This window comes from Erpetoichthys calabaricus, chromosome 12 (genome assembly GCF_900747795.2).
Source record: "Erpetoichthys calabaricus chromosome 12, fErpCal1.3, whole genome shotgun sequence".
NCBI lineage: Eukaryota > Metazoa > Chordata > Cladistia > Polypteriformes > Polypteridae > Erpetoichthys > Erpetoichthys calabaricus.
The window spans coordinates 145,023,530-145,039,263 of record NC_041405.2 but is presented as its reverse complement, the minus strand read 5'-3'; the positions used below and the strand labels follow the sequence as shown (position 1 = coordinate 145,039,263).

Sequence of the window (15,734 nt, the reverse complement as noted above, 5' to 3'; positions counted from 1 at the left end):
TCAGCTGTAAACAGCAACAAAACTCTCCGTTATGTTTTAGTTTGAAAGAAAGTTAGCTTTGTTGAATTAACAGTGCAATTAGCGAACAGCAGACAACCTCTGCAGTAAAATGGCATCAACATCTGGTGAGAGACCAAAGCGAATGCGTAAAGACACATGCTCTGTGGATGGCGTTTTGCGTATTATCACTGCAATGGACTGGGACTTGTCGGACTCAGATTTTGAAGGAGATCAAAAACAAAAGTGAGGTACCAGCATCAGCTGATTGTGGTGTCGGACACGTTTAAGTAGCTGATGCGCCTCGGGCAACATTCACCTGGGGGGAACCGCCACTTACGACGACAAGAGGTGCAAACCAGATTGTGTTGCACTGCTACTGGCATACAAAGACAGACAGGCAGCCGACCCACTGTGCATTCCTGCTGGCCGTCAAGCCGCTGCCGCCAGAAACAGCAAATAGGCACTGACGGCAGCCACGGCTGCAACAACAGGCGTTTTATGTTGATTTATGTGTGAAGCCATTGCTTTGTATACATTTCAGACATCCGAGTTTTTTGGAAAATAATACAGCCCTCAAAGAGTTAAAAAGGAGAACAATAAAACAGTACTGATTGGGGGGCTGGATCTCATAACTCTATCTACATCATCGGCAGAGAGCAGATAAACAAGCAAGAAACACATAATTACCCAGAGAAAATAGCACAAAGAATTTATGATAAAAGTATTTTTTTCCAGTTCAGTTTTGTTGTGACAAGCATGCCTCATATTTTCCTAAATCGAAACCTTTGCTACATTTTTGAGAAGTTCTTATTTTTCAAAATGGGTTCCCAGAACCCATTAGCTCCATTATAAAATATATTAGAGAGCTACTTACTGTATTTTTTAAAATGTATAAAGTATGCTTCACTTTAGAATACTCAGTTTCATGTGGCTAACTAATGTATTTCAAGATTGTGAAAAAATAACCTTGGAATTGAAAAATACCAAACTTACCCTGTAAAATATAATAACCCTTATGCAGAAAGGGTTGAAGAGACTGTCACATTGATCCTAATGCACACGGCAGATATTCAGGTCCAGGAATACTAGCATTCTATCTCTCAAAAAAAACTACAGGGTATTAAACACAAGGTGTCCAACAGAGGATGTGACAGGCTGAAAAGACAAGAAAGGTATGCTGTTCAAGAAAGATCGGAATCTTGACTTCTGCAAAACCCAAAAAACTTCTGTTTTAGACACAGAGGTGCCATTATTATGAAGTGAACCTGCTGAAGGTGGGTAGGCTATATATTGGCATATACTATACTCCCTTAAATTAAACACAGGCCATTCAAATTCAAAGAACCTGGAACACTATCTCCAGCTCAACCTGACAAAGACAGACCTTCTTATTATTTCAGCTCATCCATCTATTCAGTCTGGCTCATTATTGCTAACACCCACCAAGTCTGTAGGCAACCTTAAAGTGGTGATTGATGTTCAGCTGTCCTTCAGAGACCATGCTGCTGCTTTCCTGCAGATTCACTCCACACAGCATCCGTAAAATCAGACTGTATCTGACAGAGTATGCAGCACAACTCCTGGTCTAGACTGTCACATTTGGACTACTGCAACTCTCTGCTGCCAGGAGTAATGGCCAAGCATCAGCAAGCCGTTGCAGATAATTCAAAATGCAGTGGTACGTCTGGTGTTCAATCACATGTCACCGCTCTCTTCCGATAACTACATTGGCTTTCTGTAGTGGCACATATTAATTAAGTTCAAATCCTTGATGTTTGTCTACAGAGCAGTCAGTGGGTCAGAAACTATTTATATGGAGACACTTGTGAGGTCCTATCCTTCTCAACCACTCAGATCTGTTGATAAATGGTGTCTGGTGATGACACTACTGCATGGCATTATATCTCAAACTTTAGCTCCTAGATAATGGAACAAGCTGCCTACCTCTACTCGAAATTCTGACTCCCTTATTGTGTTTAAGAAGTGTTTGAAGAGTCTCTTGATTGTTAATTGCTTTGTCTAATTTGGTGTTAGGATATGAACCTACAAATTGTACCAAGCATGCATTTCTGAACTCTTCATTTGTGGTGATAACATTTGTAACTGACTACTCCTCCAGACTGACGTTTACTTGATTTTGTAAGTTGCTTTGGATAAAAGCATCTGCTAAGTAAGTAAATAAATAAGTATAAAAGTAAAGAACCTGGCATATGCCCTCCTAAAAAGCACAAGAGGTCATTACAACAACGTTCCTAAGAAGAAGGCATCACAAGCTAGTACAACTAGGCAAGACAACTAGAAAATACACAGAAGGCATAATACCAAGATTCACTTTCATTATCAAAAATCAGGAGGGGCAGGCATGATCCTGTTCTGGCACTCATGACATTTAGGAAAGTCCCCAATAAAAATGATCCAATATATGAAATTAAAACTGGGATAGATTAGCATGCACAGTCTTGGAAAAAAACAGAGGCCATTCAAACCAAAAATATAGGAAGAGACAGCACATAAAAGACACAGAAGGCATTCAGGCCAACAGAGACTGGCGACTCCGCTGTCAAAAAAAAACAACTGGGACTGGCATCGGACCATCATAAGCTACCCCAATGAAGCGACACACCCAGTCGTATTAAAGCCTGGGAAGATTGACATGCACAAGCTGGAAAGACACGGAGGACATTCAAACTGTACTACCCGTTGCAGGCATTACGACTACAAACACTGACAAGCAAAGCACGAAAATGCACTGGCGATACCAACAGAGACTGGCATCGTCTCTGTCTGACTGACCAGCAGCACCACGGTCGGTTTAAAGTATCCGCATGTTATACGTGTGAATTATGAAAAGTATTGTCCTGGCATAGAGCGTCCGGAGAAGGCCTACCATGAACCTCCGTGACTTCGGCGTCAAGACTCCACACTCAGCCTGTCCTCCTCGTTCGATCTCCCGTCATGTCCCCCCCACCCCAGCACTCACGCTTCTCCCGGGCCGCGCTGTGCTCACCTGTGCGCCGGGATGCGTTGCACTCCTAGGCCCTTGCCCACCAGGAAGTGCACGTCGCTGAGTACCTCGTTGTTAAAGAGAAAGGCGAAGCGCTCCTTGACGGTGCTCTTAGTTGCCTGCCAGTTGTAAACAGGTTCTCTGTATACCAGCACCGCGGCCGGAGTCGGAACGAGAGCCGGGGCTGGAGGAGGAGGAGTGGGCGGCAGACTCGCCGGCATAGCCGCGCACGCCTGAGGGTTCTGTCCGCTGTGCGAGCCCCCCGCGGCCGCCGCTCCGGCAGCAGCACTAGTGGTTGCTGCTGCTGCCGCTGCTGCAGGGGGCTGTGCGCTGTTGCTTGGGAGGACGTTGCCGAGAGGTCCCAGGGTGGTGAAGCTTAGACACGGAGCTCCGCCACCTTTCCCTCCTGCAGCCATCTTGGATTGCGGGAGCTGCAAGACGAGAGGCAGACAGGAGCAGAAGCGCATGGGGGTGGAGGGGAACAGAACTGGCCCTCGGGTAACTGTACAGCACATCAGGGTGAAGATGCCCGGGTGCCAAGTGGGCATAAAAAAGACGCCCCGCCGTTAAAGACGTAGACGGCTTAAATGTGTATGGGTGCCAAGAACGACGCTGGACGGTTAAGATGAATACCCGACTGGAGAGAAGTGCTGTAAGTTAATGTGCCCAATTGAAAGCGCCGCTGCAGTTTCGGGTACATGGCCAGGATTGTAAAACTGGGGAAAGACTTGTATCAGGGTGAGAGCAGCACAAAAGAGTGAGCTAAAATGGGCATTTGAGTATAACACGGCAACAAATGGCAAATCTGTTAAAAAAAAAAAAAAAAAGTTAGCACTTTAAAATGAGGTTACAATGGGTGCCCCATTAAAAGTGACACAACAGTTTGGGGTAGACGGGCAGCATTGTGAAGTTTGGGAATTATATATACCAGATGACAGCACTACTGCTGACAGCGTTGGAATGGATGAACGAAGAATAAGCTCCTAGGTACGAGTGACACTTATGATTAAACAGTATGGACAGGTTAGAAAGAGAAGGAATCATGTTAGAGCAGCACTGCAAAGTGGGCTAAAATGGATACTTGGATGTAAACTGACCAGAAATGAGGACTGTGGTAAAAAAAAAAACAAAAAAAAAAAAACACTAAGAAGAAGGCGCCCACTTCACAATATTAGAACCTCAGAACAATCTAGATGAGAACAGGGCGTTCAGCCCAACAAAGCCTGCCAGTCCTGTCCACTTAATTCTTTCAAAATAACATCAAGTTGAGCTTTGAAAGTCCTACTGTCTACCACACTACCTGGCAACCAACTCCATGTGTCTGTGATTCTCTGTGTAAAGAAAAACTTCCTAATTTTTGGGCGAAATTTCCCCTTAACAAGTTTTGCAACTGTGCCCCCATGTTCCTGATAAACATATTTTAAAGTCACAGTTTCAATCCACTGCACTAATTACCTTCATATTTTAAACATATCGATCATGTCTCCTCCTAATCTACTTTTGCTTAAACTAAAATGGCTCATCTCTTTTAATATTTCCTTATAATTCATCCCCTGTAGTCCTGGAATCAGCCTAGTTGCTTTTCTCTGGACTTTTTCCAGCACTGCTATGTCCTTTTAGTAGCCTGGTGACAAAAACTATATACTGTACAGTATTCCAGATGAGGCCTCATCAGTGTGTTATAATGCAGAACCTCCTGTGACTTGTACTCTACACATCAAGGCACTATAGAACCTGACATTCTGTTAGCTTTCTTAGCTGTTTCTGAACACTGTCTGGCAGTTTATTGTGTCGAGTCCACTACAACTCCTAAGTTCTTCTCATAAGGTGTACTTTCGATTTTCTGACCTCCCATTGTGTATCCAAATCTAACATTTTTACTTGTAATACTTTACTTGCTACTACTTATTTGGGATTTGGATGGGCACATAGATAGAACTTCATTCGTCTCCATGGAGAAATTTCTCTTTCTACAGAAGCTCTTTCAATAATTAAATACATTAATAGGTAGATAAGTAAGTAAGTAAATAGATAGATAAATATATAAATACATAAACGCACATTTTGCTCTGAACTCGGGCATCCATAGAATACACTGTAGTTCTGTATGTGCCAAGCATTACATACCATACTTCAACTAAAATCTTCCATCAATCACATTTATTTCGTTTAAAATTGTCCAAAATGTACCCAGGGCAAGATCCAACCTGCAAGCACTGCCATCTCTTTCTAGTATTAATAGGCCACATGCTTTGGGAATGCACTAAGCTAGGTAGATACAGTCATGGCCGAAATTATCGGCACCCCTGGAATTTTCCTTGAAAAATATTATTATATTTAAAATATTATTTTTATAATATATTATAAAAATATAATATATTATTATATTAACCGGAATAGTTATAATATATATATATATATATATATATATATATATATATATATATATATATATATATATATATATATATATTTTATATTATATTTAAAATATTATTATATCCTTGAAAAATATTGCCAGCACCTGTTTCTTGCCACAGGTGAGTTCAAACAATCATCATATGCTTGAAATAAAGCTATTTACCCACAATTTTGAAAGGGTGCCAATAATTTTGTCCGGCACATTTTTGGAGTTCTGTGTGACATGATGTCAGATTTGGCTTTTTTTCTCTGTTTTTTTGTGTTGTTCCAATGTACATAAAGGAAATAAACATGTATATACAAAAACATTTGTAATTGCAATAATTTTCTGGGAGAAATGGTAATTTTCTGGGAAAATTCCAGGGGTGCCGATAATTTCGGCCATGATTGTAGATTAAAGGCACTATATAATAGATAGACAGATAGATAGCTAGAAAAGAAAGGCACAATATAATAAGTAGGTAGGTAGGTAGATATACAGATAGAACTTTATTAGTCCCCAGAGGGAAAATTGCCTTTTTTACAGAAACTCTTTAAATAAGTACATAAATAGGTAGATTGTTAAGTAGATAAGTAACTAAATAAATATACACACACACTTTGGTCTTGACACACCCCAGAATGACTAAGAAGCAAGAAAATTAAAAAGAAAGAAAACTTCTGACTTGACAATCACAGTGCGACTTATGCAGGCTCATTGCTGTTGTTATGAAGGAGCCCCAGTCACATTTCCTGACACACTTCTGCTGAATAATTTGTCTGCTGAAAGTTCTCAATGTTAGTGTGTCAGAGAGAGGATGTACAGCATTGTTCATACTGGCACTCAGTTTTGTGAAATTTTGGAAAGCTATACACCAAATTAGAGCAGCACTGCTGACTGGGTTGGGATGGAAGAGATGATGAAGAATGGGCACCTAGGTAAGAGTGGCATTTACGGTGAAGCAGTATGAGCAGGGAAGAAAAATGAGGATTCATGTAAGAACAGCACTGAAAAGTGGGCTAAAATAAGTATTTAGATATAAACTAACCAGAGTTGGGCACCATGATAGAAAACAGCACTGTAAGATAAGTGTTGCTGAAGTTATGGGTAGGTGGGCAGCATTGAGAGGTGGAGGAAATTGATTCCAGGATTAGCATAGTACTGCATAAATGACTAGAATGGATGATCATATAAAAGCTGATATAATATGGGTAGCTAGGTGAGAGCAAAGCTGCATGGAAGGGACTGTGGTCTCTCATTTAAGACTGAAACTGAGGGGAGAGGTTTACAACAACAACAGCATTTATATAGCACATTTTCATACAAAAAAGTAACTCAAAGTGCTTTACATAATGAAGAAAAGAAAAATAAAAGACAAAGTAAGAAATTAAAATAGAACAACATTAGTTAATATAGAATAAGAGTAAGGTCCGATGGCCAGGGAGGACAGAAAAAACAAAAAAAAAAACTCCAGACAGCTGGAGAAAAAAATAAAATCTGCAGGGGTTCCAGGCCACGAGACCGCCCAGTCCCCTCTGGGCATTCTACCTAACATAAATGAAATAGTCCTCTTTGTATTTAAGGTTGTCACGGAAGGACTTGATGATGATGGTCATGCAGACTTCTGGCTTTTAATCCATCAATATTGGAACATCACGGTGCTTTGAGTAGATGCGCCACCACCATAAAGAAACCGGAAAAAGAAACAGAAGAGAGAGTAGGGGTTAGTACAGATTTTAGAGCCACCATGAACAGTTATTATAATGAATTGGATATACAGAGTATCAGGATTAAATTAAAGTGAAGTTATGAGAAGGCCATGTTAAAATAATGTGTTTTTAGCAGTTTTTTAAAGTGCTCCACTGTATTAGCCTGGCAAATTCCTATTGGCAGGCTATTCCAGATCTTAGGTGCATAACAGCAGAAGGCCGCCTCACCACTTCTTTTAAGTTTTGCTCTTGGAATTCTAAGGAGACACTCATTTGAGGAAGTGGAATTGAAAAAAATAGAATGTCCAATCCGGACTTTGGCGCTATATACATGCAGAACAGGTTGGAGATTATGAAAGCAATGGCATTCGAAAGGCTCAAAAAAAACGTTGGCGCGATACACATGTGGAGAAAGTTAAAGAAAGTAAAGATCGCGGTAGCGCAAACGAACGGAAATTATTACTCGAAAAAGGGAAAATAATCATCACGGACCAGGTGTCATTGAAACAAAAGCAGAATAAAGCGAGGTCAGAAATAAAAGACAGAGTAAAAAACAAAGTAAAACGTCATAAAAAGGTTAAAAAACATAGGTGCAAAATACATGCAGAGCAAGATACAGAATATGAAAGCAGAAAAAAACGGCAGTTTCAAAACCAAGAAAGTAAACATCACATTAGCGCAAAGAAAGATAAATTATTACTCGGAGAAATAACGAAAAGGCGAATAGAAATCGAATATATGGACATTGGTGATATGTCAGAAGTATGCAAATTTTGTAAGGCTTTGAAGTTTAAGTCAAGAGAATTTCAAAAACGGAGTTTACCTCACATGCATTTATTGGTTACTTTGCAAAAAAAATGATTAACTGCTGTAGCAGTAGGGGGCGCTAGAGCTCCCTTGAACCCTCAGATACTACTCCAAACACCAGGTAAAACTATAATTATTATTTATTTTATAATAACACTGTTCACAAAGCACCCTCCACTCCACACTACACATACAAATACACTATAATCAATAACAATAATCACTCCTTCTCTCCCAGACACTTCGCCACCCTTCCTCCCAGCTCAGCTCAGCGTCTGGGCTTTCCCACAGTCCTTTTATATTCCCTGACCCGGAAATGTTTCCCATCCTACAGTCCATGATTCCTTACCACTTTTGGGTCAGATAAAAAGTCCTTTTCTTCAACCCGGAAGCACATCGTTCCTTCTGATCATGTGATCATGATGTACTTCCGGGTTATAGGGCACGTATAAGTCCTTGAGCCTCCCTGCAGCGTCCTCTGGTGGGCCCCACGGTGTCCAGCGGGGTTGGGAATAAAAACTCCATTGTCCATAATTCCCTGCTGGTCTTCGGGGCACTTCCATGCTACAGGGAGGGCTCCATCTAGCGGCCTGGGGATATTGGCCGGGATGAACAACCGGCCATCTCCCACACTGCTGATGATGTAGATCACTTTGTCTGTGCTGAAATTCCAAACAGAGAAACCTATCCTGAATTATGGTACAAAGTCATTAAAAACATGTCTCACTGACCTTATCAAAAAGATTCAGCACATTGGGACTCGAAAGATTCCAAATATTGTTTTTACAGAAGTTCTGAAATAAAAGTGAAACTAATGAAATAACAACAATTCAAAGAAAAAAAATATCTTAAAAGTGTGTATTTGGAAAAACAAAAACGGGGGGTTGGCGAGCGAAAGCGAGCAGGGGGCAAAGCCCCCTAGTTTGTCAAAAGAAAGATACTTTGGAAGATTTCCATTCACAGGGAAGAAGAAATTTAACCGCTATAATGCCAAGACAGGGCAGTTCATGCTGTTGAGATTTGATGGAGAGCTTTGAAAAGTCCAACGGAAGTAGGGTTTGAAAAATGAGAATGATGTTTACAGACAGAAAGGAAAACAGAAACTTGCTTATATGTAAGCAGAACAGAGATAACAGGAGGGCAATGCCAGAACATACGGAGGAAGGTGCCGGGTAAACCAAGGGAACATAAATAACAAAGCTGAGTTAATAGGTTTATGGATTTATAGGGTCATTACTGTCTTGTGTACAGAGTACTGTTAAATTTTTATTTCCATGTGTTAATCAACATGCAACACATTAATATGGGCTCCTGCTTGTGAAACTACTGAGGAGCAGTGTGAAAAAGAACTGGGGTAAGAACAGCACCCAGTAAAAGCTGTTTAAGAATAGACATTTGGGTAACCATTAATATAGGCTCCCACGTAAGAGCACACCTGAAGAGCAGGCTAAAATGATGAATATTTGAGTGAAAGCAGCACTGTGGAGTGGGCTAAAATATGCACCCAGGTATAAGCTGGCAAAGCATTGGCACCCAGCTGTGGTCTCCTGTTTACATGATGAGCAGAGTGATGGAGTTAGAAAATGAGGCTGCAGTGGGCTATTATGCTGACTCTGGCAAATGTTGACTAAAAAGGGCACCTGGCTCTCAGTATGCAAAAATACTTAAAAGCTGGCATCACAGGATGCAAACACCACTGTCATTATCAGAATGGCACTGTACAAAGAGTTGGTATGGGTTCCCATTTAACAGTGAAATGGGAGGAGAACTAAAATAAGGGTTTGGGTTAGGCAGAATGAGCAACCATTTACAAGAAGGATTGTAAGGCGTCAGGGCATGATTGTACAAAAACAACACTGTGACATGGGTTCAAGTGTAAACGTGGGGACTGAAGGTGCAGTCAGGAGATGGCTATTCAAACGGGCATAATAGGGAGAGGGAGAAGAGTGGTGTATGTAGCACTGAATAAATCAGTACATTGGCATGTAATATATGAACATAAAAAGATGATCCTCAAGGACTAGAGGTGATAAATTGTGTACTTTTGGCTTGTTGGGGTTTTTCCCATTCTCCATTCATGTGGTGACTACACCTTAGCCAGCGGATGTGCACTTAACCAGAACCTTTGTTTATTTTCTACAATAAAAACACCAAAACTCTCATTAGTGTTGCCCCTTTTTCCCGAAAGGGGAGCATTCACAAATGCACATACGACTTTTGCTTTAATAATACTTTATATTTTTCCCAGATATTAGTGTGATCCTCTGTCCATCCATTAAGGGGATGCAGGAAGGTAAATGTGATGCAGGCCGTTGGTGGGTCCACACACACATTTGTTTATATCGGGAACAATTCAGCATTGTGTGTGACCCTGAACAAGTCCCCTCACCTGCTGAAATGTGGAGACAGTCATACTGTAGATGGAAAATGTTGTGTAGTAATCCTTAGTATTAAAGTTACTTAAAAAATGTAAAATTGATGGTTCACCATTCAGTACTGACTTACTGTCAGACAATGAGTCATTTCACATGCCAGTTCTCTGACTGACGAAATGTTGGTGGTGTTTGTGGTTTTTAAGTTGATTTGAACAAAGGCATGACATAAAAAATTTAAAAAGAATGTAAAGTGCTGTGTCTTCCTTCCTTTTAATGGATTAATACTTATTTGTTTTACAAAACATAACAAATTTGACAAATGAGAAGAAACCATTAAGTCCATTGAGCTTGTTTTGTTTGCTAATACCAATATCCCATGCAGATAATTTTGAAAGTTGTCACATTTTTTTTCTCTTGACATTCATATGGAGATTCCCATAACCCTTTGTGTGATGAAGTGCTTCAAAGATTTATGTACCTCACTGTAGTCTCATGTCTCCACTAGGTGTCCTTAAGTGCCAGTTCACTGTTGAAAACACTGCTGTATTAACTTTCTCAGTGCTTTTGAGGATTCTGTATAAGGACACTGCACAGCCTTCTCTGAGACTAAAGGGGCTCAATAACCTTAGCCTGTCAATGACCTTCAGTCCATGGATACATTTGTGCTTTGGCACAATATTTCATTAGAATGTTAGAAAAGCTGAGACGAGAACAGGCCATTCAGCCCAACTATGTTGTTCTTCCTACTCACCTTCATTGTCTAAAATTAATGACCTTCAGATTGTCAAGTCACAATCTGAAGGTCATTAAATCTTACTCTCCAACACATTACTTGGTAATTTATTGTCTGTGTCTCTTTGTGTGGAGAAAAACATTCTAACATTTGGGCAAAGTATGTCCTTAACAACTTTACAACTGAGTCCCTGTATTCTTCATGTTCAGAATTTATTTTAAAGTAACATCTGGAATCTACTGTACTAATTTCTTTTATCATTATAAAAACGTTAAGCATGTCCCCTTTTAATCTTCATTTGCTTAAACTGAGAAGGTTCAGCTCCTTCAATGTCCCCTCATAGCTCAAACATCTCAGTCCTAATCAGCCTAGACTCTCTTCTCTGAAAGTTCTCTAGTGCTGCTATGTTATTTGTGTAATATGGAGAACAAAACTGAACACAGTAATCCAGGTGAGGCCCCCCTAGTGCATTATACACTGTATATATCTTAAGCAAACCTCATTTTAATTGTACTCCATGCATCTTGATATATAACCTAACATGCCCTTTACTTTCTTGATAACTTCTGTATACTGTCTTGATGTAGATCAGGGGTCTCCAACCTTTTTTCCCCTGAAAGCTACTTTTACAAAATGAAAATGGCCGAGAGCTACTCATGTTTTCTAATGTTTATTCTCACAGCTTAGTTCAACCCAAACAAACTGAATAAGCTTGTTTTGCCTGAACATTTACAAAATATTGGTGTCCACAACTCACATTTTGCATTAAAACATCACAAAAAATGTTTAGTTCACCTGCAAGTGCATTTTGTACGTCTGTATGCATTTTCTAGTGTATCTCATACTATTGAATTAAAACATGAATGCTGTCAAAACAAAACAATGCAATTACAAATACTCAGAAATGACTTATTCATTTGTCATTTTGTTCCGTGTCACTGTTTCACTTCACAAGAGTATTCACATGTCCAGTTGCATGTGTGATGTGTTTTTTAGTTAGTGAGATGACTGGCACTGCATGGAGTCAACAAGAGAGGTGTACGGTGGAGTGGAGCCACTGAGGTTCACTCTTATGGAGTCATTTGAATATTCATCTGTCAGTCTTGCTCTGAACTTTGATTGCATGACATTCATGTCAGACTCACAGAGGTATGGAGACCCAAACAAAGCAGACATTTTCAGAGCCGATTGCTGAAGATTCTTATAGTTATCTGGCTCTACAAAGCTCCAGAAATGTTGAGAACGCTGTTGAGACTTTAACTGCACATTATGTTGAAGGTTTACTAATATATAATATATAAAATCCTATGTCTGTCTGTCTGTATGTCTATCTGCTTTTCACGAGAGAAGTACTTAACAGATTTATATTGGGTTTTTTTCTATAATTTGCTTGAACATTCTGGTTGATTTTGCAACTTCTCTCATTGCGCTATGTATCACAATTCACTTGCGGTACCGATTTATTTGCGTGAATCCAAGAAACACACAGTGGGCCGAGGGGAGAGGCCTTCCTCACTCACTCGCCAGCTTCAGGGCGTGTTCCTTAACTCCACTTAGCTAGCGAACAAGAGAACAATTGAATTTAACTTTGTTTAATATTTAAAATAAAGTGTTACTTAGGTCTTGATGAGTTTGAGTCCGAATATTCTCTTAAGTGTATGCCACATTGAAAAGATAGATTGCAGTTCAGATTGTGGATCGTGATTTTGTGTTAAAAGGATCGTGAGATGATTTTTTGGAAAGATCGCCCACCCCTAATTTGCCTAATCAAGTTTTCAAAGTTATGTAGGATTCATTAACCCTTTGGCGAGCTACTTGGAAAGGGGTTGCGAGCTACCGGTAGCTTGCGAGCGACGTGTTGGAGACCCCTGATGTAGATAGTGATCAATCCACAATGACTACTAGCTCCTTCTCATGAGGGACACTTTTACATTTCACACCTCTCATTGTGTAATCAGAATTAATATTTTTACTTCCTACATGCAGAACTTAACATTTTCTTGCATAACATTTAATATGCCATAAATAAAATAAAGTCCCTCTGACAAAATTTAGCTAATTCTACATTATCTGTTCTTTCGTAGTATTTTGGTAATTGTTTTGTGAATATGCTGCATATATTTTATTGATCAGGGGTCCCCAACTCCAGTCCTGGAGGACCATAGTGGTTGCAGGTTTTCATTCTAACCCTTTCCTTAATCAGTGACCTGTTTTTGCTGCTAATTAACTTCTTTTGAATTAATTGTAATCGACTTGCTCTTGAAGACACAGACCCTTTCATTGCTTCTTTTTCCTTAATTAGCTGCCAAACAATAATGAGATACAAAATGAGCCAAAATATGACCAGCAAACTGTGTCCATCACACAATATCTGAAAATAAAGAAAGGTGAAGGTCTCAGGAATGTCGATTTGCTCAGGTCCCCAAAGCATTTTAACAAAATAGAAAATCAACAATTTCAGAAATGTCTGCTATTGCACAATGAGAGCAGAAACAAGCCATGGAATTAAAAAACGGGTTTAATTAACAACAAGAATTGGCGCCTAATTAAGGAACTGGTTGGAGTGAAATTGGTTGGAGTCTGAGGCCCTGACTTAGTTAGTCTTCTGTTGGCTCATTCACTTCATGTTTCTTTTCTGTTTGGATGCAATTTAAGAAAAACATGAAGCAATTTAGAGGAACAAATCTTAAAAAACAAGTCAATTAAAATTAATTCAAAAGAAATTAATTAGCAGCAAAAACAGGTCACTAATTAAGAAACAGGTTAGAATGAAAACCAGCAGCCACTGTAGTCCTTCAGGACTGGAGTTGGAGACCTCTGATATAGACAGCCAAAATGAGAAAGTGTCCATCCATCCATCCATCAATCCTGTAATACCACTTAATCCAGGGAACGCAAGCCCATATGGCCCAACTGGGTGCAGTTGAACAGAGTATAGTGCACCTATTGATATTAAGAACATCGTTATAGAAAGAGTAAGAAGTTTGAAGTTCTTATGGGTCTAAATCACTGAGGAACTGTCATGGTCTCCAAACACCACCTGTCTTGTTAGAAAAGCTCAGCAGTGCCTGTTGTTTTTTTGAGAAGGCAGTGGAAATTCAGTCTCTCTGGAACTTCTACAGATAAATTCTGCAGATGCACAGTAGAGAGGATAAAGTAGATATACTGTATAACTGTCTCCAATGGCAGCTGCAATGTGTCAGACAGTAGGGTCATGCAGTGGGTGGTTAAAACAGCTAAGTTTATTACCAGATCCAAGAGACAATCACACAGAACATGTTTGACAAGAAATGGTAAAGCAGATCACTTTTCATTGTCTCAGAGCCCACAAACACACAAGTATCAAAGTGTGTGACCCCTCTACCATTCATGAAACAATCTGTTAACATTCACTATCACATGAACAGACTCACAGTTTCTAACTTGCTGGCCATTACATTGTTAACTCACATGCAGTCACCTGTTTGACACAAGACAAAGACTTCACTATGCAAGTATGTGCACTACCCATCAATTTGCATTATTGATTTAGTGCTACTGACCATTTATAGCTCAGTTATTAGTATTGTCTGATTGTCACTTGTTTTATCTGGCACATGCATATTTATTGGGTGTTTATTTATTTTTTATTTCTATTGCTTTGTTTAGTAACTTGTGTCTCCTGTGTCGTTTTTCCACCTACTATACTGCTGCTGTATGTTTTTGCACCAGTCTGATTAGCAACAAATACTTTTTTATTGAACCATACAGTGGAATTATATTGAATAGTACTAAATTAATTGCCCAGTCAAATGAAGACGCATTTTTAAATCACTGGAAACTCATTTCTTTACTTACTAATTGTTATGGGTATAAATCAGATTACTAATGAGTTCTCGGTGTACAGATTTCAAAGTTTGTCCATTTAGTTTTAAATTTCATTGATTATGATGAGATTATTAGTGAAGAGTTCAAGATTTTGCTTTTTGACACTTTTAAAGCAGTTGACACCACTTAAGCACTCATTTCTATTGAATGTGCTTTTCTAAATAAGGAATTTACTTTCCCACATTTAGAAACTTGTAATGTATTTTTCTTTTAATTAGTTTTGCCATCTTTACAAAGATTCACCACAAATAAGGAAATATGTCAAGGTCGCTTGATATCCTTTCTCTTTTTAGTGAACTGCAGAAACATTATTTAAAAAGCAATATTCACTGAATTTCAAAGAATATTAGTTTGTCCTAAGCAATTAAAAATGGAACAATTGTCTAGGCGCTACCCTTTTTTGAAAAATCAGGCTGAATTTCAGAAAGCAAATTGTAATAATAGTGTAAACACATTCTTGTTCTTGTCTAATTTTAAGTGCTTTGAGCTCCGGGAACATGCTACTGTATATAAATAACATTTATTATTATTATCATCATTTTTACTGTTATTATGGTTAAATATAAACAAACCAGCGATTAAAAACTGGCACTTCTAATACAATTTGTGGTATTTCAGTCTGTAAGACAGACACTGGGGTAAAAAGATAGATAGTTACATTTATGTCTAGACTCTCAAAGCTTTTTATGTAGATAGCTTGGAGCCATTTCAATTATCACCAATGTAGAACACCCACTTGGACAATGGCGGCATTTTTGCACCTGTACGCTCACCACACACTAGCTATTAGGTGGTGAAGGAGAGAGACAGTTTGAGACAGGGGATGATAGAGGGGCCA

The 15,734-nt window shown here is 39.3% G+C and overlaps 1 protein-coding gene across 1 annotated transcript in view; it reads right to left on the bottom strand.

Moving 5' to 3' along the window:
- The window catches only part of LOC114662800 (BTB/POZ domain-containing protein 2), a 37,304-nt gene extending 33,625 nt beyond the window's left edge, over window positions 1-3,679 (bottom strand). Inside the window, exon 1 of the mRNA XM_028816473.2 lies at window positions 3,008-3,679. Within this exon, the coding sequence (XP_028672306.2) occupies window positions 3,008-3,552 (545 nt within the window). The 5' untranslated portion in view covers window positions 3,553-3,679. The remainder of the gene's footprint in view (window positions 1-3,007) is intronic.
- Window positions 3,680-15,734: the final 12,055 nt, after the last annotated feature.